The following is a 27,855-nucleotide window of genomic DNA, read 5'->3' as shown; positions in this document are numbered from 1 at the left end:
GATATCAGTTTTTTTATTATAATGATCGATTGCGATAAAAATAATCATATCTGGTATGACACGCGATCGAAGATTAAGCTATCAATCTAACTCTTCAGTTTCGTTTTTCGATTTGTCACCGTGATTTTATTGCCATTCAAAAAAGAAATAATTCATGTAGCTATAGGAAATAAATTTTGTTTTTTGTTTGGATATTTTTGAATGATAAGAATTTGTAATTCTCTTTCATATTATAATATGTTCAGGAACCATGATTGTGTACAACTATAATCTGTTTCATTTCATTATAAAAATGCCCAGTTTAATTCCACTGCATTTTAATTTCGTTAAACATTTTCCGCGTTCTCTAGTAGATCTTCAAATTCCAACTACGACGATATTAAATTCTCGCGTACAAAGTTGTTCATCAAATTCGTTCCAAGAAATTGTCATAAATGTATTCGCGTTTTTTACCTTTAATTCGACTCCATACCTCGCAAATTCTATGCTAAACGGATAACGTGAATTTCAAAGAAATTTTATAATTTGAACGATTATAATTTACTAGTTTCGCAATATTGGGTAATTATCGATCGTACTCGATTGAATTAATGCTTGAATACAGTTGGCTGTTAGTTAGTTCGCCCTAATTATGATAGGCGTAACGTTTGAATTTGAGATTACGTTCGGTATAGCGAGCAAAGCTGTTGATTCCCTGTGAGACCCGATAATAAGGAACGCTATTGGCTGGTATTTCATCGCGATAATCCTTTATTTAGTATTTCAATCGTAAATCAATAATGAACGGATAAACTATTCTGTGTAACCAGCCATGTTTGAAAATTGATTTACTATGTTGCCTCAAATGTGAAATATTGTTACTGTCGTTCTATCTACACGATAAATTAAGAAAAATAAGAATCGGAGCGTTGAGTAATAAAGTGCTCTAAAAGATATTTTCTCAAAATCTTATAAATCAGTCGTCTCTTTTATCACGAAATACAGTGCGATGTAGAATCTCGGTAGCAGAAATAAAATTCTATCGCAAGGAGAAACGACTCGATAAAACTTAGTCTGTTAAAAATTCTATGACTCACCATTTCATGGGATTCGATGATTTCAGGGCTGTTTTCCTATTCCCACATGGACTTTGACGTCGATCGAAACACGAACGGAAGCGGCGATCCTTCACTGGTCGAAATGACGATAAAAGCGCTCCGTGTACTGGCGAAAAATCCCGAAGGATATTTCCTCTTCGTGGAAGGTACGTGGGGACGAACAAAGGGACCTGGTCCTGCAAAAATGCATATCCAAGTTGCCGGGCAGACGTACAGTTACGATTATTCGCCATTTCAATGTTCCATCGACGCGTTAGGGGCGGGAAATAAAACGAGAATTTCGATGGAAAGTATGGAACTACTCTTGAAGTCTGCTGGAATATCGCAAATTTCGTTTTCTTGAAAGCCACTTTCTTGCCGCATATAATTATCTTTCTAACGAAGAAAAAACTAACAAATAAAAATCCATTGCACAGGGAAATTCAAGAGGGCTGAATTTACCCTGAGATGTTCTACTTATTTTTCGTTTACATACGCTCGCGGAAAATCCATAGGTAATCAGGAAAGCAACGCGTAGGCACGTAATTCAAATCTCCCGGCTGGAATAAAATTGAGCTAATGCTCTCGAGAGTGTTCCTTCTGTGAATAGGGAAACGCGAGTTTTCTACGGAAAGATTGAGTCAGCGTTCTATACTTTATCGAGTTTATAGCTTTCCGCCCCCTGATAACCGGTGTGTACATCTCACGTTCTTACATTGTCAGGAAAGGCGTTTCATCGATTGGCAGCAAGACTGTTTTTTGTCTTCCCTTGGAAAAAGAAACGCTGATTCAGTGATCCTTTCGACATCATGAATCATTCGTTCAGATATCCATATAACAATTGTCTCGTAAGGCAATGAAAAACAGTGAATTTTTCAGACAATTAATTTTCAAAAATTAATTTTCTTCTGTGTAAACAAAGTAGAAGCAACATTCTATGCAACATTCTATCGATCCGAATGAAAATTAAAGTTTATCCAAGCAAATAACACGGAATTTCCAAAGTACTCACGCATCGTTGACGAAAAAAGAATCGTAGTTCATGTAATAAAGTACTGACAATGAAAATCTATTCGTATTTCGACTCGTTCTTTTCATCGAATTCCGAGTGTGCAATCGCGCGGTAGCTTTTGTCTCTGGTGAATCAATCGACCTTTGTGCCATCGAACTTTTGATTAATTTCATTACATGAAACCAATCGATTTCACTTTGCAAACTGTGTTCGAAATTCGTTACGTTGTTCTTCAATTAGTGCGCGGTACGCTTTGTGATTCGTTTCGCGTTTGCCTAAGAATATTAAACCTTCGCGAATTTTATATATTCTCATGCAAGTTTTCATTAAAAATTCAAATTTTACGTAAATCAATTATCAGGATAAAGGATAAAGCTGGGTGTATCAAAATCTACCCTTCATTTAATTATCTTTGCAATTATTCATCTTTGTTCAATAACCAACAACGAATCACATTATCGTCGCTTCAAATTGCATACCGAAACAAGGAAGAAACTCGGTTATTTCTAGATAACGAAACGCGTTGCCGATAATCACTTTCGACGCGTCGGTCCATTATCAAACAATAGCGCAACATCAATTAATCGACTATACTTCCTTTCAGAACTCTGCCCCGAAGAGTTGTGCTCGTTTCAGTTTCGCTTCTCCTCCGTAGTTTGTAATCGACGTTGAAATCTAGATCCGTCGAGCAAAGTTTCCCGGGTCGCGACAACTGTTGCTCCCGCTTTGGCATCTGGAAAATACATTCCCCCGTTGACAGATTTTGGCACAATATGCCGCTTTCAGAACTGATCGAAACCCTCGAACCCATCTTCCTTTCACCCTATTGTCGGGTGTCTCCTAAGATTCCAGAAACCACCGGTTTGGCTTTTGGGATGCTTCACTTGCCGAACTTTAATCATGTTTGATGAATCAAGTTGCATCTTCCGAAGGTGCATTCTCACGATCAATCGTTTCTTAATTGTCTAAGAACTTCGTGTAATTTTCGTTCCCTTTACTAATCATTTTAATACATCAGATAACACATTAGTTTTTAATTATTTTATTAGTGAGAATTTTTTAATAAAGAAAAATCCAAATAATTTGTCGAAATAGAAGAAGAGTTGTACCTTTCCTCTTCAGGAAATTTGTCCTTTTTGTACTTGATACAGAAATAAGTATTTCTGAAAAAATTGAACCATCTGGAGCAAGTTTCGTCCAAGAGTTCTCGTGGCGATGCTTAAAATAAGTTGCTCCAGGATGCTTCTTCCTCGGATGGTTTTGCAACGTCTTATCGTCGCTACTGCCACGTCGAGAGGCCACTTCCGTCATTATATTTAGAAGCACCGAGAGATAAACCGGCGGATAAAAAGGACGAGCATGGGAATTAGAGAGGAATGATTAAAAAGAATGATTTCATGCGCGTCGCTGGCCAAACGGGCTTTAATTCCGCCCACCTTTAATTTGCATTTCTACCGGAACATCTGGCCACCTTGTGTGTAATTGAAAAATTGTTGCTTAAATTAGCATGGAGAAACGTGAATTCTTCTCTTATTCCTGAAGTAATCTCTTTTAGTAATTAAATTTATAAACGCGGCATAGAGCGCTGGACTTAATTTGCTTCGAACAAAAATTTCAACGAATCTATACAGATATTATTTCTAAAAGAATTTTTCAGATTTTACTGAAAATGGGATCGAATTTATCCAGAGTAGAAGCATTCGGTTCTAAACTGTCCTCGGTTGACAGCAACTAGAACCACAATGTTACACAAATTCATCATCCCCCAACTCTCACCGCATATGGTGTGATATAAATTCCATACTCTCCGATAGAAGTCCCTGTCGAGGACAAAAATGATTCGCAATTTCACCAAATATTTTCCTCCGCTGTTTTTTTTTTTTTTTTTTCAATCGATTGCAACGAATGACGTTAGTGTCTCTTTGATAGAACGTGTTTATCTTTCAGTCGATCTGTTTGAAAAATCCTGTAATCTCGAATCGGAGAGGACACGGTCGTTCAAAATGACATAAAATATAGTGTACGGAATCAAAAGATCACGTTTATGTTTATTCTTGAGAAGCTTATCGAAATATTTAAAAAAACGTATCAGTGCTTCGTAGAAGTTGATCTTCTAAATAAAAATAATGATGTGTAGGTGAACGAATTCATGTAATCTTAAACGCGTAAGAATTAAATTTATAATTGCAAATCAGGTGTTGATAGTTGTTCAGAGAATTCTACGGGATTATGCCACTTCTACTATATGTTTCCACAATCTAAACGTCTGCTTTGCACTCTATTACGAAACCCTTTTCGAATGAAATACCCAACTCGGCAGGAATATACGATTTATTGAATCGAACGATTCTCGCATTTCAAACAAAAGACCACCCTATCGGATAGCACACATATCACATCTATCGTTCGTACCATTCACACTGCATACATAATAGATCGTACAATGTTCGTTTAAAATATAAACACCCATTAAATCCCGAGATTATCAAATTTTTTATCGTCTTTTACTTAATCTCTCATTAACTGAGGACTGCGGTAATTTGATAAATATTAAATAACCAACGTGGTATATTAAGTTCATTAAGATGATACTAATGAAGTGTATGTTCGGACAACAAATAACTTCAAATACTCTATGTACTCGTGTATCGATCAAGCTACCCTGATCGCCCGCAAGTAACTTCGAACGTTCAAGTCCGAGTTTCCAGTAATCCATTCAAGCCAGCGACATTTGCTGTCTCGATAATTGAATTCGGGATTCTTGTGGGTCGTTCCGAATAATTAACGTTAACTGTGATGGCCACGGTGCTTTCCTAAATGCGAGTTCGATGGTAATGCTAATGACGCTCGTTCACGTGTTTCGTATTTGTAATTCTGAAGCGGTCTTTGCTTCTTGGTTTCTTGATGACTGTATCCAGCAGATACGGAGAAACTTAGACTTCCCATAAATTCATTTATATGCAAAATCTTCAAAAATTAAACGATCGATCTTTCAAATGATTAAATATTAAATTTCCTCTGAATATCAGGTGGAAGGGGTTAATTTGATTTTATGGAGATTCATAGAACTAATATTATTATCTTATCATTCTGTTTTATGAACGCATTATTTTTGCATGTATTCAGGTGGCAGAATCGATCATGCACATCATCATAATAACGCGTATCGAGCACTGGACGAAACATTAGCCCTAGAGGAAGCGGTAAGGGCTGTGATAGAGGAAGTCGACTTGTCGGAGACGCTGCTCGTCGTGACGGCAGATCATTCCCACGTACTCACGCTCGGTGGTCTCGCAACACGCCGTGGAAATCCTATATTCGGTAAGTGAAGCTATAAATCATTGTCTAATAGCTCTATGTTTCATCGTGAGGCAGTTAAGGTGATTGATCGCGTTCAATGGATCCAATAAGCTCGGATACGATTGTCCAAATTCAAACACGATTTACTAAACTGAAATTTCTTTATAGATCTTTGGGATTTATAATTAATTGCTTTGCAGAACAGTAAAAATAAAAATTATTTCAAGAAAACACGGAAATTTTAGCAGTGAACTGCGCATTCAACTAGTTTTTAAATTGGTTTCAAAAGAGGGAACAGAATTATTAATTATAAGTGCCGTGCGTCGCCGACCTTCCGGATGGATTCTTGATATCTATGGGAAAATATAGAGCAAGGAACATATCAAACACTAAAAGTTATTCGTATCTGACTCGAGTTTAATTTTGTTTCTCCGGATGAAATACAAACGGAATAATAAAAGCAAACTGTCAGTGTGCAACAATTGGCATTTTGGTACATATTAGCTGATGTCGCTTAGCGTTATCGACGAAAAACAGGCAATAAAAATTCCTCTTCGGGATATTAAAATTCACGAACAGATATTTTACGTTCGTCGATAAAATTCGCTCGACATCATTCGCGATAATCCACGGTGCTAAAAAGTCATCTGGTTGTATTAAAAATCGCCCGGTACTATTTCACAGCACTTCGTTACCCAAATTGACAGTTCAGTTAATTGGACGGATTTCTGCGAGATTTTCAGATATTTTTTTCAGTCGTTCGCTCAAATGGTATGCAAAATTGCTTAATCCGTCCTATTTATGAACATAAAGTTTATGAAAATTTAATGAATATTATTATCCACGCATTACCACCAAAAAATATCAATATTTTCTGGCAATTTTCATTATTAATATTTTATAAATGATGTGATATCTTTCCTCGCATGTTCTGTATTTTCATGGCTCTAATTCTTTTTTCCAATTTCCTCGGATGAGACTCCCTTTACCTTACCATTTTAGAATAAATCTAGATTACGTTGACATTTATCCAAGTCAATATCAACACTGTAGGGTTATAAATGTTATTAAACTAATATTTTTGATTTTCATTAAAACTAATCTACTTGTTGCAGAAATTGTCGACAAGCAAAAACGAAACAAAATTATTTCCGTTAATATTACTAATTAATGATTAATTTTACGTATGAAAAAAATTCTTGGTCATCGATTTGCATATAAGACAATGCGAATGAAATTCAATTTGACCTAAAAAAAAATGTGGACCGCTGATTCGTGATGAAATTAAATCGCGAAAGAACTCGAAGCACATTCTTCCGATTAAATCTCTTGCTCGACTGATCGTTTCCATTCACGGATTGACTTACCATTGGTAATTGAAATAGGGAAAGAAGTTAATATCGATCATTCTGCTGACGAGTTAATTCTCTTTTTCTTTTTTTTTTCATCTAATCCTGGGACCTGTGACCCAGTTACGCTTCGCTTCTCGACCGCTTGTTGCTGCCTATTTTCTCTCTCTTTCGTTCGCGCAATTTCATTATAGTACACCTTCGTTTGCCTGTTTCACAGGAATACCAGAGCTGGTCGGTAACTCAATACTGGAGAATGATCCCATACGTTGTTTTATAGCATCGAGTCTTTTTCTGTTGTCGCATCCGAGCCACGGAGCTTCTTCAATAACATGCAATCTCTCCGGTTCCTTTCGTAATCTCAGCTCGTTCGTTCATCCATGATTAAATTGCACCTACCGTTCGCCACAAAAATTCTTTTGCTTCTGAGATTCGAAACCGAGTCCGGGTAGTTCATCCAGAAAATGTTCGTCGGCGATCGGTTCGTTGTCGACGTTGAACTTCTTACTTATATCCTTCGAGGTCGTCTCTCACCGACGCGACGCGACGATGCTATCCGTGATCCTGAATTTTTTACATTCCCACAGAAATAAATTCAAACCGAATTTCTTGCAGCATTCCGCGAACAGATCAAATATTCAAGCAGAAAAACAGAAATGAACAAGCATCGATACAAAAAAATTCTCATCCATCAATGATACAAATCTCGATCGAACTTTTTTGTATACATAGTACTTCTCACTATAGACCATTCGAAAGGTTCGCACAATGTGTGAAACAAGGGACGTCGTCCATCATTGTCCCCTTTTTGAAGCTGTACGAACTCAAAGACGATATTACCAATTTAATCCTTTCGGCTGCGATATCCAATACTTGAAAATCAATTCGCTCGGTATTTCTGGCGCGACGATTTGAAACAAAGCGACAACGAAAGGGTCGAGGGAAAAAATCCCGTCGATCAACGGTATCCATCACGATCGAGCTTTTCGATATTGACTATCGATCGTTCGAAACTACCATACGAGCAGAATTCACGAAACTGTAGAAACTATCGTTCGTCAATGTCCTGCGTGGATGCGTACAGCTAATAAACTTTGAATTTACAACGTTCCACGGGGAAACCGGAAAAAGAGCATTCGAACCGGTTGCAAGCTGACGTACAAACAAACTGAAATCCATTCGGTATACAAACGATAAAGGGACACGTTCGATCAATAATTTATCGGTCCGTCGATCATGTTTGCTTCATCGAATTGACTAGAAAAAGCTGGCTGGCAATCCAATACCAGATAAGTGATTCGGTACACCATTTTATATACCCTCCAGTCACTTCTTCATCGTGGCCGGAAGATGGTAGGGGAGTCCCTTCAATTCCAAGGTCCTCCATTCAATGAGATCCAATCTTCTTGGACAAGTCCATGTGCCAGAATCGAACGTTTGTCCAAGGTTAAATCGAATCGCGACTAGGAGAAATGCAAAGGATAGTTTTTTTGTGGACTGTGCGTGAACCGTTTGACCCATTCGAACCCTTCGATTTCATTTCTTCTGTTTCCCGATCCCGTCTACCATTCCCTCCCTCTATTCTGATCGATAGAACTCGATACACTAGGGGACGACTGTTGCTCTAAATACTAAAACACTTCTAGCTTCTTCTTTTTATACCTTCGATGAATTTTTGATACCGTAGAACAGTGATATATGATTTTAAACTTCTTTGATTTAACATGTTGATTGCTGTGGAAAATTTATGGAAAATTTATGAAAAATTTATGGAAAAATTCCTCGATTATTTACAAAAATAAAACCGAAGGAATTTTATTTCCATTCCCTACTATGTATCGAAATTATTATTGTTTTTGATTCGATGAATTGAATTGTGAACTCGCTCACGTTCATCAGAGAGCAAATCGTTACAGTTAACCGAGCAACGAAATACGCAATCATTAGGACAGTTCATTCGCCTTCAGGAAATACTGGATGTAATTGACAAATGAATTAAGGCCACTGGAAATGGTCCAGACGTTCTGGAGCTTTTCCAAGCCCATACGAAGAACATATTAGTCTGTCCGCGTCGCATACAGAAGTTGGGGAAAATAATTGAAACACTTGTTACGGATACGTGTTTCTCTTCTTCGCACATTTAATGTCAGTGGAAACAATCATACTGCCGTACAAAATTGCACGTGCAATTTTTTCATTAAATTTTTTAATTTGCAATAGAAGCTACTAACGATTTGTTATTTCTTGTTTTAGCACATTACACAATGCTCCCTTCTGTTTCATACGCTCATAATTCACAATCAACGAAACGTGCAAGTACTCCAACGAATTACTTTCATATTTCCTCTCCATTTAATCGGTCGTTAGCTAAATACTTCCCGTTCTCCGGATCACGCCACTCTCGTATACGTCTTCTTAACAAAGCGACGTATTAATTATTAATGTCACGTGCCGCGGTAGTTTGAACATCGTCGACAACGAGGATAAATCAAAACGACGGAGAACGTATATCCGACTTAATGTAAAAATCAATGGAAATTCAGGCGGTCTAGGCAGCATGGAACGTGCAAGGAATGCACGATAAACGTTTGCCAGCCATGTGCCGGGATTTTGCATTTAACAGTCACGATAGTGCTGGCACGCAGTTAAATAAAAGAACGGGACTCGTCCTGGATAAATTCGTGTAAACATTTGCCGCGATGTTCCATATTTTACACGGTCGACCCGTCGTATGGCTTTTATCGTTCGCTTTGAATCGCAATCGTAAAATAACGAGGTCGGAATCAAGAAATACCGACATTTCAACAATTTCGTGGATTCTTCTGTGCGAACGGAGAACATTCCGCTGTTATAATTACTGTCACGCATTCGCGAAATATACTAACGATAAGACCGGAAAGGTATTCGCTATTTTGGCGCAGATTCACAATGGAGAAAAGGTTGCAGCGAAAATTTACATAAATTTCATATATTTTAAATTTAATTAAGATCCTTCAATTATAATGCGTCAGATATCTATGTAATATTCATTAAATTTAATTGTGGTATCAATTTTGACAAATTTCAAAAAATATCAAACGTATTCCTTACGTCAAAATTTGCATTTTATCAAAGGCAAACACTTTTCAAGAATTACGATGATCGAACACGCTCGACGAAGTTCCCTGAATTTCTTATGTATCGTGGTTATCGAATATCCAACGTAATGCATAACAAATTTGCAGCAAGATACAATTCCAATTTTTTAAGAATTTTAAACTTTTCCCAGCTGCGTCAACGTAGTAACGTATCAATTTAATCCATGCATTATTATTTTATCCATCCACGGTACCGTTAATATTCGTCCCAAGCTTTCATTAATTGGCCATGCGACGATCTCGACGTGCTTTGACCGAGTTTCGGTTCATCGAAACCTTGATTGGAATAGAATTTATTTCATTATCGAAATATTATTCGAACGAATCTAACTAATTGCATAACAACATTTGGCGTCGTTCAAGTAAAATGTTATTAAAATAACGAATAAGAAATAAAATTTTATATTTGTCACTCGTGCAAAAAAATGCATCTGTTTAACGAACCGATTTCATTCTATCGCTCTGCATAGAAAGTCACAAAAATGAATTTTTATTTGAAAATTTCGAGTAACGAATAAATCTCATCTTTTCGTTATCTATGAATAGTAACTAATACATTCACGGATAACCGATAGATCTATTTTATTCGTTGTTCAAAACAAGTTTTATGCAACACCGCCGCGTATATCACCGTAAATGAAACACTGCTCTTCCTTAGAAAAATGAAAACTAAAGTTTGCTTTGCCCGTATTTCACTAAATCAGGTAATATTTCTCAGAGCCTCGGAATGTCCGGTGTATTTTACCCAGAATTCATTAGCTAGGTTCGTCGTTTGAAATCAAACAACCATAGCAGAAAGGACATTTAAGTATCGCTATCAAGAAAGAATCGCTTCGTCGTTTGTCATGTCACGGAAGCTTTATTAAAAAACCAGAAGATCCCATTTACATCTGAACCCGCCGTTTCGTTACAACCGAATCCATTACGTCTCTGCTTTATCCCGGAAATGTATCAAAGCTCGCCGCATTTCTTGCAACGTCGCCGTTTCGTTTCTGACTGGGACGCATCGATACGTAATCAAAAAAGCTGTATTTCATTGTTGAAGTAACGTTGGATAATGAATAGGAAAAATTCTGATTAAGAAGATAAATCAATCACTGGTTGTACTCGGTCGATAATTTTCTGTTTTGAACTTTTAGGAAATCCAGAAGCCAGTTTTCAAAGTAATGGGGAAATATCGAGCATCGATGGCATAGATATGTGCATTTTTCATAGTTCGTTTATTTTTGTGCCACAGCAATACGTTTGTTGACTATTCATTTGTTTACGTGACACAGCTATGCGTTCGTTGACTATCTAGGCGAATAAATAAAGCACACGCGTGTGTGAATATCGTCTGCGACCACAAGCTATTTTTAAAAGGTAATTACACGGCGTGGAATCAGCGGGCGGCTACAGTATTCGACGTGTTAAGAATCTAATAGACAGTAGGACGTAAAGATTACACGAAAAAATATTAGTAAAGAAAATTAGAAAGAATACCTTGGTTAAAATTGGACTAAATAACTTGAGGTTTTTTGAGAAGCTATAAAAATCACGATTTCAACAAATTGTAATTTTTTAAAACGATGAAAATACATATTTTAGTGAATTGATTTTTATAGCTTCTCAAAAAGCCTCAAGTTATTTAGTCCAATTTTAACCAAGATATTCCATTTCGAACAGTGTCTACTCACTTTTGCCTCCCACTGTATAATGAAGAAAAAATGTGAATCTTCCAGGAATATTGCTCTGTTTTTATAAAGAAGCTGTAGGTACAAGGACCGGAAGAAAGGAAACAAGTGTCACGCGATGCTCGTTCATAATAACGATAATGGATACATGTAGTTGGATTTTTCAACGGGATACGGAGGATCAGATAAATCGGGGCAATATTTTTTCTCATTCTGCCCGCTTCCCGTCTATCTGACTTGTGTAGGCGCGATTGTATGAATATGGAGTCCCGGTGTTTGTACGGGATAACGACGGAAAATTACGTTAAAAGGGATACGCGTGGCGGAATCTCGTTAACGTTCGTCGCGACGTCAGGAAATACGAAACAGAGAGGGGAAAAATAAAATCGACCAGTTTACCGGGAACCGACGAATGAGTTTTGAACGAGCATCGACCCGGCTACGCAGAATCCCGATGCCGGGACGGAAATTATGGCGAACCATAAAACCGATACCGTCGACGGTAATAATAGAACTACCATGGGAACAACGAACGATTGATTGAACGCCCGAGAGAAATTATTTACGAAGTCGGCGAGGTACGGGCTAATGAAATGTCGTAACGTTTTATGAAATTGGAACGAACCCGAGTGTCGATTAAGTGACGTCAAATCAGTTGTTTCGTGGTTTTACTTCGTTTACTTGATTCGGAAAACTCGAATCGACGCGAGCTGCGAAATTCCGAATCAATACCCCGTGAAATTGTTTCTTTAGAAGTGGATCAAAGTACAAGCGAGGTAATTTTATTTTCTGCCTCGTAATTTTGAGACATTTATAAAAATTAACTCTAGAAATGTAATTGCTATAAATATCCAATGAAATAGGTCAATCCTTTAACTCTTCGTTTAATAATAATATACAATATTAATTCACCCTTATTTATTATTCATTACGCGTACGAGAAAGAAATAGCCTTTTATTTCTTTCTCGTACGTTGAAGAATGATACCAGTTAACGCGTTAATAAAAATGTGGCGTCGGTAACGAAGGAAAAGAGACATAACCGTAGAATGGCCATCATAACCACTCGATACGAGATCGTGAAAAGAGATAGGGGTCCAGCAGGAATTAGGTGGACTTCTCGTTAGTATCAACGTGATAACAACACATACGAGCTCGTTTATTGGAATTTAACCCCAGAGCTTCGGGCGACGCGCCAAGCGTGCTTCGACCCCTTGAAATTCAATAGTAGAAAGGCGATACGACAGATACATAAGGGGGTTCGGTTAACCAGACCTATACCAAAATGCTAGAATTGTTGATGTTATGACGCGAACTGATAATGCTTGCGTAATCCCGCGTGAAACATTATCGACTTGAACCGCTGTTTACCTAGTAACGCGCACTGATTTGCCAAAATATTGCTCCCCATTGCGTTCTTCCTCGTTTGCAAACATAATTTCAATCCCTTACAGCTGATTAATTTTATCGACTTTAAATCAACAGAGTTGATTTCTATTTAGAATGGAAATTTAAAAGTTTCTCGTTTCGAAATTCGAGTTTGCCACGGGACTAAAAATCCAACGTTCGGTGCAAAAATTAAACGGTAATTCGATTGTCGATCGCTCGCGTCAGTGTTTCGTTCTCTATTTGATTACTTTCTACCACGGCGAAAACAATCGTTACAACGTGCGACGAATGTGAAAGTCAGCAGGGTGGAAAACTCTTTTCACAACTTTCGAACCAGCTCTTTCCGCCGATCATTCGGTCGACTAACAGGCCGGGTTCTGCTTGTTTCGCGAAAAACTACTTATGACCGTGGCACGTTCTCGAATCAACCGTTCCAGAATCTCTGTTCCGAAGAATTATTTCCAACTGTGCAGCAGCGTTAATTCGACGAGCGTTTCTTTCGCAAAGGTAAACAAGGAACAGCGGAATCAATCGAAATTAAATATACCCTTAAATCGACATTCGAAGCAATCGTAAAACTCTTACGTGCGTTGTGATCGAATTTCTTGCACGGCAAAGAAACTTTTTATCACTTGGACGGGTATAAAAAAGCGTCATCCATTCTTTATAAGATCCGAAGGCATCCCCGGAGTCCACGTGGAACTCCGTAAAAGGATTAGATGTCTGGCGCTACCCTTATAGCCCCAAGGGTATGCAGCTCGTCAGCAGGGATTCTACGTAATTGATCTCCCTTGACAGCGCTATAAATTGACGATGTTCCGTCGACTGATGTCGTGACTCCCTTGGAGAAATTACAATCGCCGGTAATCCATGATTCGGGGAAATTTCACCGAGTCGTTCGGTCACCATTTCACGAATCACTAACGATTCATCCTCTGTGTTACTCGTATCATAATAAATATTCATAAAATTGTTAGATATCCCAGAAAAGATATAGAGATTAATTAAGAGAATAGATTTCTCAACAATCCTGAAATACAATCGTTCCTCGGGAAGAATCACGACACTTTATTTTATCGGATAAGTAGGAAAAGATGTCCGAGCTATGTAGAACAGCTCGATTTATGTCTGAACACGTAGAATGAGAAGCTCACAGGCGAATGAGGATAAGGTCGTGCATGGTAAAGTAGAAAGAAAAGATTTGTAGTAGGTTAGAAATACTCCTGTACATGGATGGTACAGAATTTCTGTGCGAAAGTAGAACGTGTCAGTATATGGTCAGACAAGGAGTTACGCCAGTCACATTAAATAAAATATATCAAACAAAATAGAACTGATGCAATTTTCGACATAAACTCAACTAAAGACAGTGGAATACTAAATACATGTTTATCAAAAAACATTTAACTTCGAAAGGGTTCAAAGGAATGCTCAATTCTAAAGGGCACATCTTAACCAGAATCTATACTCATCGTCGGTGGCATTGCACTTCAAGGCGAAAGGTATTCAAAGAAATTGAAAACTGAATGGCAAGGGAAATACCCTTTTACGGATTCTTTCTAATAAGATTCAAAGGTTCGGCATGAATATCGTATTGCTCGGTCTGACGACAACAGCTTCTAGCTGTGTAATATTGTTTCATCTGAGGATGGCTATCTTGTGCACGTGGAAACAGCTCGGTAACCTTAATAAACTTCTGAACACGATACCGGAGAAGTTTTATCAAGTCCGTTGCAAAGCTTTCTACGAAACATCTTAACGATGTCTTCATCGTTCGTTATAATTGCATCGTCGATTCGTTTCCCCTTTCCAGGCGAGTGCTCGAAGGAAAGAAAAAAAAAATAAAGAAAAGGATTCGCGTTCAGGAGACTGGAATAACGAAATCGAGAAGCTATCGATGGAAAGGGTTGGGAAAAAGGGCCGAATTCCAAGGACAAAGCAGCAAGTTGAAATGTTTTCAGTGGAAGTCGTTCATTAAATCGGATTACTTTACACGGCGCGAGTGTGTTGGACGAAGCAATTAAACCGGTCGTATCCGGGATATAATTTATTTGCCGCAAATTACGTTAAATTACGAGTGCTGTTACGAGGCCATAGAAACGCAACGGGGGTCGAATAAAAGATGGCCGCGGCGAGAAATGAAAGTCGTACCTGCTGCGAACCAACACCACCTTGGACTTCATTTAAGAATTTAATTGCAATTTACGGCACACTGATTCCTCGCCATCGATACGACCCAGATTAAAGCATATTTAATCGGTCGATCGAGCACACCCGCGTCATTTAGCCATCTGTGCTGGCGGCTGCGAATTATGAGACGGAACTTAATCTGGCGACACGGTTCGTTGCATTTTTCAAGAGTCGATTAATTATCTCTGTCTCTAGCTGCGAAATTTTAGACGAGATCGTATCTTCAATCGTTCCCTTTCCTCTGGTCTCGAGGATATTTGGTAAATGATCAATTCAATTTTAGATTAGAATTTAACAGTAATTAATCATTATTGAAATTTTGATTCTGACATATTTGTAATTTGCTGAATGCTGCTTAATCAACAATTCATTAATGAAAGCGATCGAACGGAAAATACTTTTCTTGATTACTCGTTCGTGAGACCCCGTCGAATGTTTCCCAGTGATTAAAACCGTGAGTGAAATAAAGATGAAGGGTTATGAGAAGTAATTAGTACTGATAAACGTTCATTGATCTCTCTTTTTCAAACCCCTAACGAACGAAGTTCGCGTATTTATTATCGCAGAGAAAAATATTTTCAGCTGATGTTTAATAAATATTATTTTGTAAAATAAAAGAAATATTTACATATAACGAGATAATTACATATAAATTGTTTATTAAATAAGCACGATACTATGAAAAGGTAGTATCGAAAGGTATCCCCCTTCTAGCAGTGCAAACACTCTAAATGGTCTAACAGTGGATTTATGACGGGTTTATATAGCCTTCTTAACCCTAACTCGAGTCTAAGCTTGCCGGCCTGCACGACCATCGGATTAAGGCTAAGCTCCGAATCGTTACCTAAGCTAAATTCCCTGAGTAACTATTCATCGTTCTTGCGGAAAGGATCTGACATAGTGTAAAGAATGAAATTTTGGTAGCGTGAAAATTTTCCAAAATATAATTCTTGGCATTTTCAACTGAACAACACTTATAGTTGCAGGCTTTCCAATAAAAATAATCAAAGCGCCAATGTAACTTAAATAAACTTCAAAGCAACGATTTTATGAAGTGATTGAAATTTTTCACGAGGCTGTATTTTTATAAATTTTACTTTTAATTACGGATAGTGGTTTACTTCAATCTCGTTATATTACTCAGAACAGCAGAACGAAGAAGTAATACAAGGTAACTGCTTAATTATTAATCCAGGAACATCTCGCTGTTACTCTCTACTTTAGAATCATTGAACCATCGTACATATGTTAGAGCTCTTCATTAAATATTTAATATTTAATACTTAATATTACTTAATATTAAATATTAAGCAACCTGTTAAAACTCTGATATAAAGTACCCTTGAAAAGAAACCGAGTACGATATTCAGTTCTTCCCGTTTGATTAAATCGTATATTATATATAATACATGTAAAAAGAAAAACGTCACGATCGATGAAAGCAAGAAAAACAAAAAATTTTCCAATTAAAAGGACATGCGATCCTTTTAATAGCTTTTTGTTACAAACTGGTGAACTGGTATTTCACCCTTCAAAAGCATCCTTTGCGTTTCTCGAATCGAATCGATTTTTCGTCTGTTTTCAAAGTGGTCACGAATTTCAATGAAACTAACATTCGTTTCTAGATCTGATCGGATCTCAGTTGATCCGATTCGATTCAATGTACGTTATATAGTATGTATAACTAGTTCATTTCCATGCCTTTGAATTTCTTTTCGCACGAAATTACTCGGTCTGTCACGAAACCCCTCCCCGACCGGCTTAGTTCAGAAGAGAAGAATGCTCTTTACATTCGAATTATCTGAATAAAAGGGAAAAAGACTCGATAGAGTAGAAATACGATCTCAATGATATACGAAGATTATAAATGAAATATACCTTCGTGTCATGATTCAGATCCCTACAAGTGTACCATTCATTTTTCAAGCGAACAGCGCCACGTTTTGATGAATTTATGTTATTTGTATTTTTGCAACGTCACTCGTCGACCATTTTGTTAATTAATTGTCAACAAAACGGGGGTTTAACGCTGCGTCGTTTTGTAACAATTGTAATTGGATCGTGGATGTTTATGATGAAGTGAAAAAATGAATCATTAATCAACCTCTGGGAAGGGTTTAGAAAAGGTAAAAATGGTTTAAAATGCTCTATTTTAAATCGAGATATTATTCTTGTTAAATAATATAATTTTTCTGAAAGAAATAGTTTTACGATTGTTAATGCACTACAATGTAGATAAGTGATGGTTGAAAATTTTCAGTAAAAATTGGACTTTTACGTTGAATAGCTTCACGTGTACTGAAAAATCCTTGATAATGGCTGACAGCACGAAGAATATATCACACAGCTGTCAAAGATGTCGTATACGAAAGAGTTCGTCTGTAGGAGAGCATACGGGGCAATAAGTGTCAAACATGAATTTATTTGGTAGAAAGTTCGTGAATAAATCTGCCAGAAGAAAGTTTTCAAACCGTCTATTTCCACGAAAAAACATGTCGACTCCCTTCGTGTGACGAATGAACTCTAAATCTAACTAGTGCACCCCGTTAATTATAGCGACACGTCTCTATTTTGTCGCTCGTTTTTATTTCTCTAAAAAAAAACGTTAATATCTCTAAATCTGTGAATTCTTCCCTATTATTTTGAAAATAATATATTTTCGACCCCTGGAAATTAATGGGTTAATTCATTAAATATTATTGGAAATATTCCAGGTACATTGTTCTAACGATTGAGAGGCACTCTGTATAAAGCCGTGCTATTATTCAAAATTGTTCGTAATTGGAATATTATCTGAAGTGTTTTCATATAATTTAATCATATACTTGAAGTCGTCGAAAGGGACGCATAGTCCTCCTAAGAATTTCCTTCCATATTCAGAGTTTCTCTACCTTCTTAAGCTAGAGGAAAATTGTTATTCCTCGGTATTGAGAGCAGCTGGCGCAGAAAGTCGATTCACGTAGGAAAAATATTTCAAGAAAAACAAAGAGCGTCGTGTACGATAGAGAACACGCGTCTGAGTTCTACGCAAGCTTTTCTTCTTTCCTGGCATTCTATAATAATTGTGAGATCGGAAATATCGTCTACTTGCATGGAAAAAAGGAACTCTTAAATCCACAAAGGAGAAATATCCAGAAAGTAGCAACTAACGAAATAACTTTGACAATATAAGATGCATTAAAATCCTCTCTTTCTGTGTGTCCCAAATGCTAACCACATATGTTCTATAAAATAGAATTCTTTAAAATTAATAAATAAGTCACTTTCATCAAATATTTCAAAACAATTGGCGTTAGAAGTTAGCCAAATAATTTTTAACACTCTTCTCCTTTACACTTGTTTAAAAGGCAAATTTTAACAAGGTACAGAAAACATGATAAAAATCATTTTTTTAGAATATAATTCTAATCTAAAAGTTCTACAACATACTATCATGTAGGTAATTTGCTGAAAATTATATAACGTTCCAATGGTCGTATTGATACAACATTCTAATCATACTTCTTCAGACTACGTTATCCGCGGAGAATGAACAATTTTCTGGAAACATGGCAATCGTCGTCGACCTTTCAAATAGATACCATTCCCCTGGAAACGAAATTTAATCACGCACCACCGATCGGAAAGGCAAGGAATGCATTTCACTTAGATTCTACACGAACAGATATATTCAGACATTCGTACATGTATGTGTATATATACTCGTATAGGAGCGACGTGTATGATCAATAAGGACATTTTAATACTGACCAAAGAAAAAAAGGAAGAATTGAGAAGAATTGAGAAGATGATGTAGATTTGGAGTTTATTTAAGAATTCTACAAATTCATAGATACCAAAAATATATAGAATTTTCAATAAAACTGGAGTATTTGTAAAAGGTTCAGATGTACGAAGGCAAAAAGAAGAATCAATGACATTGAGAATTACACGAGAGTTTCACTAGTCCTGAAGATTTGAGAGGTCCTACTGTCCCTGTAGAGCAAGGAATCCTTGGAATTCTGCAGGATTTGCTGGTATTATAGGATCAATATCTCCGATACTAGGATCGCGAGGTCATTAGATTCAGGATTGATTCGAATCTAAACCAAAATTCCTAATACTGTGTTCTACAACATTGTGATCCTCCTCTTAATAGAAATTTTCAGGAAGTTAAAAAAATGTATTAATTAGAAACTTGATTAAATTCTGATTATACATACCTAAGGAAATTAATTCAAAAAATGAAGCTGCAGACGTATTCAAAATACAATAGAAAAACTGCAATAATTTTTCAGCATTAATTTGTTATCAATTTGATATTTAATACTAAAGAAGAACTAAGATAAACTCAACTGAGCTCAGGAAACAACAGGGTTCTTTACAACATCTTTACAAGTATCTTGCTCAATTTTCTGACCTTAAGACTACCAATATGAAGTTTCAATTAATTTTCATGTAGATTCGATCCGCTACCGCTTAATGCGTCAAGATCGAGTAAAATGCAACAACGATAACGAAGGCAAAGACTACGTTTAATTACGTTACTGAGAGAGACGTTCCTTTATTGCTCACACGATTTCGCACAGAATACGAGTTGCTTTTCGTTCAAGCTTTTGCATAAAACGCTTTGAAAGCGTTGCTTAAACTGCATTTGACGAAGATCGTCTGTCGTCAACATTAAAATGGAAAACAGTATTAACAGGTTTGTAATGAATTTCAGAATGATTGAAAAGGATTAGATAATTAACTCTCTTTGATAATTTATTTGATCATTATTTGCTAATTAAATTTTCCTGTCCTCGCAAACATTCCGTTGTAAAAAATTATAATAAAATTCATTTCACAGCAGCTCCTTGTTTATTTCCCTAGAATTTCGCATCAAAAGATAAAAAGATCTTTTACATTATGCAGCTTTCCGTGAGCTAGAGAAACTGAAAGCTGCATTTGCATCAACGAATTTCGGCAAGTTTCAGAAAGCCAACGTAAAGGAAAGTTTTGCATTTTACAACGAGATTACGGTGAACTGCAAAGTTATAAATCAGGGACTATTACTTAATCAACCATGCGGCGATGTAATTTCGTTACAACATTTAACGTAAAATTATATTAAAGTGTATTACACTGATTAACCGTTCGCTCATTATTCGAATATTCTATTACTAGAATACCTCATTATTTGTACGCCGTGTATCCTGTGTAAATACAATTAAACTCCTGCTGATTGAACGTTTATTGATTGAAATTCGTTGTAGTAACAACATGTACACATCCTGAAGTTAGAGAACCGATGAACGAAAACCTGATTTCCTTTAGACAAATAATTATAGCGAGACTTGCAGAATAGTTTCCACGTCGAATTAAAAAAAGGAAAAAATTAAGCTACACAAATAGGAATATTTGTAGTGGATCGTGATGTCACGCTGGGTCTCATTCCAAGTTGGAAAGTTATAAGAGCAATTCGACTATAGAAATAAGTGTCAGTCGGTTCGAATATGAAATTACCGGGTAATAACAACTTGGACGAAGTGAAACAATCATTCACTTCGTCCGACTGAAACCACAAACGTTTGCTTTTCACTTTTACCGCCGAAACATCCGTCATTTAGGTACTTTGCGTTCCAGTAATTCTCATACACTCGCTGTTTCAGCCCGTTGGCGAGCAAAGTTTGCCAATATTTTTTGATAGAGCACCATACGGGTCGTCGACGTGCGAGAGCAAATGAATCGGAAACAATTTTTGAGCGGCAGCTGTCAAAAAAATTGAGATACATGTTCGTTCAAGTTAACAATTGAAAGAAACATTCGGATGAATTTGGTATAACAATAACAAATAAATGGCCAATCCAAGAGTACCCGACTGTGTTCGATGAAAAATCGATCATTATAGATAAATACTGTCAATAGTTTAATAAAATACACGAGAAATTAATAATATATAAAAAATAATAAAGACGAACCTGAAGAGAGCCAAAATGAAATTTCAATTATTCTAAAATTCCTCAGCAATTTCCTTAGTTGAAAGAGAAATAAAAATGACTGAAATTGATATAACAAAAATAATGGTTCAGAGGTTTTAACCGAGAATATTAAAAACAAAAAACAAATGAGATTCCTTCATTAAAAAAACTCTGTGCTTAAATCGTTTAAATAAATCCTCTTCCACGCCCGTTTCCGGTCCCTTTCAAAACGTCCCTGCATTTCCGTGGTTCTCTTTTTACTGCCTGTTATCAAACCCGCCATCCCGCCACTTGGGCACAGAAATCCTTGGTTAAGGTAAAGAAGAAGAAGAAAAAAAGAAACACAATTTAACGGAGATTTGCCTCGGTGGTATCCCCGAAACTTATCCTTATCTTACCGAAGGTAATGACCGAAACTCGTCTAGCGTTCTGATTCGAAAGCATCCCCTAGAAAAGAACGAGCTATAGCTCCGCGAAAGTACACACCCTCTCGCCTTGTTATTCTATTATTGCTTCGGTAAGTTCGTGAATGGCGGTCGTTCGTCTGGTCGTTATCCACCAGGGTAATAAACATGCCACGGTGACGTGGCAGCTTTATGATAGCAGGAAACATAGCTCTTTCTTTGTGCCCGCGCGACTTCCCGCGGCTGACAGTGTCAAACATCAGGCTGGCTGTGACGCGATAGGCCGATTAAAGTTTCAGCGAAATCCACGGCGGAATCGTCGATTCCTGTTCGTTGCGAAGTGTGTCTCGCGGGAACAAATCGAAGGGATTCGGTTGTTTGACATCCGGGCTACATACGGACGAAAGTGAGGGCCGTTTCGTTGAAACGAATCGATCGACGACTGGGCCCGGACTGGCACCGATGCATCGTCGTTTCCCCGGCTTTGATAGCCGGCTACAATTGGAACGAATGGCCGAGCGACGTGTCTCGTTGTCCTGGTGATTTCGAAGGGCCGCTTGGTCAGGTGGATATTTACAATGAGAATTGATTTTCCCTCTGTCGATTCGACGCAAATGGCGAGCCTATGGTATGGAAGTGATAGCCGAGGACAGTTTGATTATGTCCGAATCGTTTTGATGAATAGATTCAGAGGCTCGAAGGATTCACCTCAAAGGGTTGAAGTGTATTCGCTAAATGAAGGAACTCATCCACAGAGAAATCCAAACCGAACAATATTTCTGATACCCTTTAACACTACGAAATGTTCTTCTCAATCACCAAGAACAACAATCGCTTTAACCGCGTTAGACGAGCAGCTCCTTTCGGAAAACATCCATCAAAGAAATCCTTTTTCAATTCACGACAAATATATACAAGGTAACAACGGTCCGTAAAGAAGATACCTTAACGTCCTTTTGTGCTACGATCCTCGGTACAAAGGAGACTGAAATAGGATGAAAGGTGGCAGTGGATGGATTCCCTAACGATTCGATTACTCGAACGCTTACTACATCGTCAACCGGCTACGAAACTAGCGAGGAAAATTGGAACGTGTCCGGCGATGTCAAAGAATCCGTGTCCCGGCATAAAAACGGACCTCCTACTATCTCGTTCAGCCTTGCATTCTCTAATTTAAGTTCTAAGAAGGGGAACGGATCCACTTTCGTGAGCCGCTGCCATCGCATAACTTTCGCGTCCCTGGGATGCGCTTTCGTGATCTTATATAGTCGCCCGTTAATGGGGCTGACTCGAAGCGTGCATGCAACCGGAACGAGGGTGAAACGTGTTCGAACGGCTCGTGATAGAGGGACGCATCCGAGAGCTGATTTATAAACGATCCCCGAGCCACCACCCAACGAAGGTTATCCTTCGCTATAGTTCCCTGCATTCCGAGAACTTCTGGCCTGCCCAATGAACTTCCGAAGCATCGCATTCCGCTCGGCCACACGAACACCAGCAGCCGCGAGAAGCTTATTGCCCGCTACCTCGCCACGTCCGACAGCAATTGTACCGGAAGATTAACGTTGATAGATTGTCCCTTCTTCCGATAAGCGCTCTTAAATCGCTCGCGCTACATCGCCCCCTTTCTACTGAGATATTTATTAACACGTTGGACGCCATTGGCGATCGACTACACCCGGCTCTATCCGCTATACCACTCGACGCGTCGAGCAAGTAGAATAAGGGATATTTGGTCGGACAAGTAAAATAGGAACGTATATAGTCAGACGAAGGATTCACTTACCTTGCAGAGTGCGTTCCTTTCCAGGGAAAAGCTTCAATATTTGGACTTGTTTCTGTGAAAAGAAAAAAATATTGGTTAGTATTTTTCTAGGTATTCTTAAACTATATAAAAATAAATTCAGTTAGAAAATCGTGGATTAGATTCGCCTGGCTTTAAGCATTAATTTAATCAATTCAAGGACGACGCTTGATATCTCTCTGTTCATCTTGAACTTTCCGATCACTTGCCCTCATTTTTTAGAGAAAGAGCTCTAGAGACGTTTTTTTATCGCCAGAATGTGCACAATATAGCTACGGTTCTAAGCTGTGAGTAGAAAAGAAGGTTGAAGGTGAAGAACATATTTCTAAAACGATCGAAGGGTGCGCCAGAAATTTTCAAGAAAATTAATCTGATATTTGAAGTTACAATTATTTGGAGGAATATAGGGCGATTAATTTTTGATAGAAACATTATTATTTTTGTTTATTTTAGAATTATAATAGCGACTCATTATACTTCAATTTATTCTAATTGAGTAGAAGATAATCTTAACTTGTAATGATCCTTCGAACTCTCGTTTCCGATTCTTTTGTAAAGTCGTGCAATTCCTTCGGTATAGAAGAGACGAAACGAGTTTCTTTGTTGGGTCACAGCAGCTGCGCTTCTATTATCGACCTGTATTTCGCTTTATCCGCACTGTATATCCTTGTACGTGTGCCTGTATGTTTAACTTCTCCAATTGCTTCCCCTGCTACTCTTGACCCCGCCACTAATGCACGATGTTTCAACGTGGTAATTAATATTTAATGGCAGAATGCCACCGCGTAATCGGCTCAACTGTATTACATAAAGCATTATAGCGTCGTCCACGAGGGTGGTCTACGCCTCCCTGTTCAACACCCTCCTCGTTCGCGCAACGAAAACGATGCCAGACGTTTCTTTAATGCGGAAAAAGCATGTTCAACGAGGCTACACCTTGTATCGACATCTGCTAAGAAGCTTTAGTTATTAATTTTCCTACTACCGACACTTTTACGAGATTCGACAACTACTTAGTTAGGGACAAAAAAATTACCGATTTACCTGGCAGACCAAGTTTCGAGATATAATCGTGAATTTTATTCTTCTCTAAGCTTGGTATAAGAAATAACTGCCATTTACTGGGAAAAAAAATTTAATTCTATTTTTTTTATTTTCACAAGGAGAGTAGTTTCTGAAAAGACCGGACAGAAATTGCTTTCGACCCTTTCGAGCAGTGATATGTTTAGATGGAAGGATCCTGGAGATCTCTTTCCTCTATAGTTTCATCCAGCCCTAAGGGCGCAATTACAAAGGAGATCACGAAACTATTAGAAAACTTTTCAATCAAAATTCAAATTATTATATCCCCTTTGATGAAAATCAAATTTCTTTGGTGCAAGTAACGATGGGCAAGTAACTTTGAATTATTTTCAATAATTAAGTTTAACTCGTGTGAAATGTTGGATGGCAATTTTCATATTAATATTACTGGTTAAGGAAGATTTAATTAATTTCAATCTAAGCGGAACAAAGTCAAAGCATTTACATTTGACAATATTTGCCAGTAAATTGTATTTTCAATTCGTTGAATGTCTGCATAAGGAGAAACGAGTCCAATCATTTAGAATAGGCTCTTCAATTTACAAGACGTCGACGTTATGGAAGATACTTTGCTCAGCTCTCACGTCGAGAAGGCATCGAGAATGGGTACAAAAGCTCTTAGCTTCGTCGACGAATCTTGTCGTTTAATTTGCTCGATAAAAGAGATACGATGTAGGTAGCTATTCGCAGCAGATTACGAGCCATAAACGTTTCCACCTTATTCAGGCGTTTTTGAATAGCGTGCTAAATACGCGGAAAACAAACCGTGAAAATCAGTGCTTTTAATTACTCAATCGGAAATTAAATGTTACAGATCTCTCTGTAATAGTACAATTTCAATGATGAGAGATTTAAAAATTAATACAGAGAAATTCGCGTTATTACACACACAGTGTTACAAGATTCGAGCGTGTAATATATTGAATTACACGGAAATATCGGGTAATTGTTTTTCAATAATGAGCAAACGAGCGATTTAGCAAAGCGAACGGAAGAACGCGAAGTTCAAAAGGAATTCTGACGTTTTAAACTCGATTTTATTCCCGCTGAATGGCACGCGGGCAAACTGAATAATTGAACATAATTAAATAACGATCAGTTTAAACTAACCGCGAGCGATTTGGTGGTAGAGGTAAAAAAGAATTCTGGAACAGTCGGATCCAGAGAACCGGCTACGTTCTATACTTTATTTCAGAGAGCGTTCCGCTGAAACAATTGACCGCGAAGAGCGTTATTTAAAGGGACGATTAATAACGATCACCGAAAGTCAAATAGATGCGAGGTGATGTGTGTTCCATTGCTTCCATTGTGCTCTACTTTGAAACTGACCAACCATTTCCACGACGATAAATCGCGAGCTGAAATTTCCAGAGATTATTTTTCCTTTTCAACCGGCAGTAATAAACTATCGCTGCTGTGTCTATGTCGCACAGATTGTTTCAAGCTATGAATGCAAATGTGTGAAACTAATAAAATTCATGGAGAGAAGAAAGGGATCCGAAAAATTAATATTCCTGCAAAATTTTGATATTCGAAACGCTATAACTTCCGAAACTTGGAACCGACGGATCTACATAGATTTGTTAAAATTTTCTTGTCTCATTTTCCGGGTTTTATCGAACGATACGAAATTTATGCAACCGTCGGTGGAAAACATGAAATCGTCGGGATCTTTATGGAGAAACAGAGTTTAATGTCAGCGTTACAATTTGCACGGCAAATAAACGGTTAAATTATACATTGTTAAACGACAGACAGCGTGAAACGTCGACGGTCTATTTTTGAAGATTCCAACTAAAGGAAGAGGACGCTCCTGAATAAAACATAGCAGCCACCGGGCATGCCCTCGAGTCCATTCTTCCGCTTCCTCTACGTCTTCTTCACTCACCGTTACGCTTTTTCCTCCTCTATTTCCTTCCCACCGAAAGCTGAACGCTGAAAGTTATTCATGAAACACTGGCCTCCGCCTTTTCCAACAATTAAATGTTTTGCGGCATTTGATAGCGACTTAAACGCCGTTTAATTCACGGTCCAATCGTGACCGCGGAATTTACGAAAGAATTCTTTTTATGCTTCATCGCGATCCCGGATAACTCTCAAAACATTTAGACGCGAGAATCAAGCGTGTTTAAAGAGGATTTAACCCCGAGAACTTCCGGAATGCTTTACCATCCCGGACGCAACTCGCATTCCTTCATTTTCTTAGCTTCAGTTTCCAGCTTTCTACCATTCTTGTCTACCAAACCATCGAACGTTCCGTTTTACAATTCTAGAAAATTTGTAGTTACAAAAGAAAATTTAAAAAACTCATGAGAAAAATCATGGGTACAGTAAAAATTCATTTTCAACACTTTGTATTAAAGAAATTTTGAAAACAAAATTCAAGATGATAGTTTTATTCTAAAAATGGAAATTCATAGAGGAGAATGTTCTTTCAGAATACTTAAGGGTAGGTTCAATATTTTACTTTGAACATCAATGTGAAGGACGGTAGGAACTTATGGGACGACCTAACACAATAATATTTTATGGTCTTCATCCCCCATACGTTCCAACAAGTACCCCTCATGAAACAACCATTGGAACGATGCTCAGAATCCCGTTTAATCTACCCTCTATTTACAACCCTCTCGTCTGTGATATTTCCCTGATTGATGGACTAATCGCGTGCTCTTTTCCCGCTTCAGGTTCTGACAGCAAGATGTCGGATGTTGATGGACAACCGTATACAACGTTGTTGTATAGCAATGGGCCTGGATACACGCAGCCGAGGAATATATTACGAGAGGCTGGAAAGGATTCCATTCAGGTAAAGAAGGCCAGCTCATTTTCACCGCTCACCACGATACCTGCGCTCTGTTTATTGGATCGGAAAATGTTCGAATTGGAAATATCGGGGGCACGTTTAAAAATCCATCACGCACTGTCGAGAATCCATTCGCGAAATATTCGATGAAACTCTTCGAACCTCATATATTCCACCCTCTTGTCCCTGTTCACCCTCTTCCTATCTTTCATTTACTCGCTTTCGTTCCTTTCAAGATTCTACGATCACGACGATCGGTTCATCTTCCGGCCTGATAATCTCTGACTTATCTACAAAGCATCGATTGTTTCATTCTATGTACTTATATACATATGAAAAATGTGGCTTCATTTTTGAAAGATTGAAATTTTTCATTAACGCGTACAGATAATATTTAAAGGTACTCTTTGACGTAAAAGAAGCGAAATGAAAAATAGTGACAATATCTCGTGCTGATTTCCAATGCATTTTCACTTTCTTAACCCGTGAATGATGGAACTGGGTCTTCGTTGATTGGAAATAGGAGTATTTCGAATATGGCACCGATCATCGATGACCCTCGATGAAAGATTTACTCACAGTTCACGAAGTATTTCGTTCGGATCAATCATCTTCGATTCGACCAAATTCTCAGTCATATTTTATCATCGCTGCTCTTCTATCTTTCACAATTTCTTCCGAATCAATCTGAGAA

General features: G+C 37.7%; 1 protein-coding gene across 1 annotated transcript in view; it reads left to right on the top strand.

Annotated features, from left to right (window-relative positions):
- Nucleotides 1-27,855, top strand: part of LOC117605745 (alkaline phosphatase-like) — a 162,731-nt gene that overhangs the window by 124,691 nt on the left and 10,185 nt on the right. The window contains exons 6-8 of the mRNA XM_034327417.2: nt 1,103-1,243; nt 5,215-5,409; nt 27,043-27,164. Coding sequence (XP_034183308.2) covers nt 1,103-1,243; nt 5,215-5,409; nt 27,043-27,164 — 458 coding nt within the window. The remainder of the gene's footprint in view (nt 1-1,102; nt 1,244-5,214; nt 5,410-27,042; nt 27,165-27,855) is intronic.

The sequence above is a fragment of the Osmia lignaria genome, chromosome 14 (genome assembly GCF_051020975.1).
Source record: "Osmia lignaria lignaria isolate PbOS001 chromosome 14, iyOsmLign1, whole genome shotgun sequence".
In the NCBI taxonomy this organism is placed as follows: Eukaryota; Metazoa; Arthropoda; class Insecta; order Hymenoptera; family Megachilidae; genus Osmia; species Osmia lignaria.
This window is presented reverse-complemented; position numbering and strand designations above follow the sequence as displayed.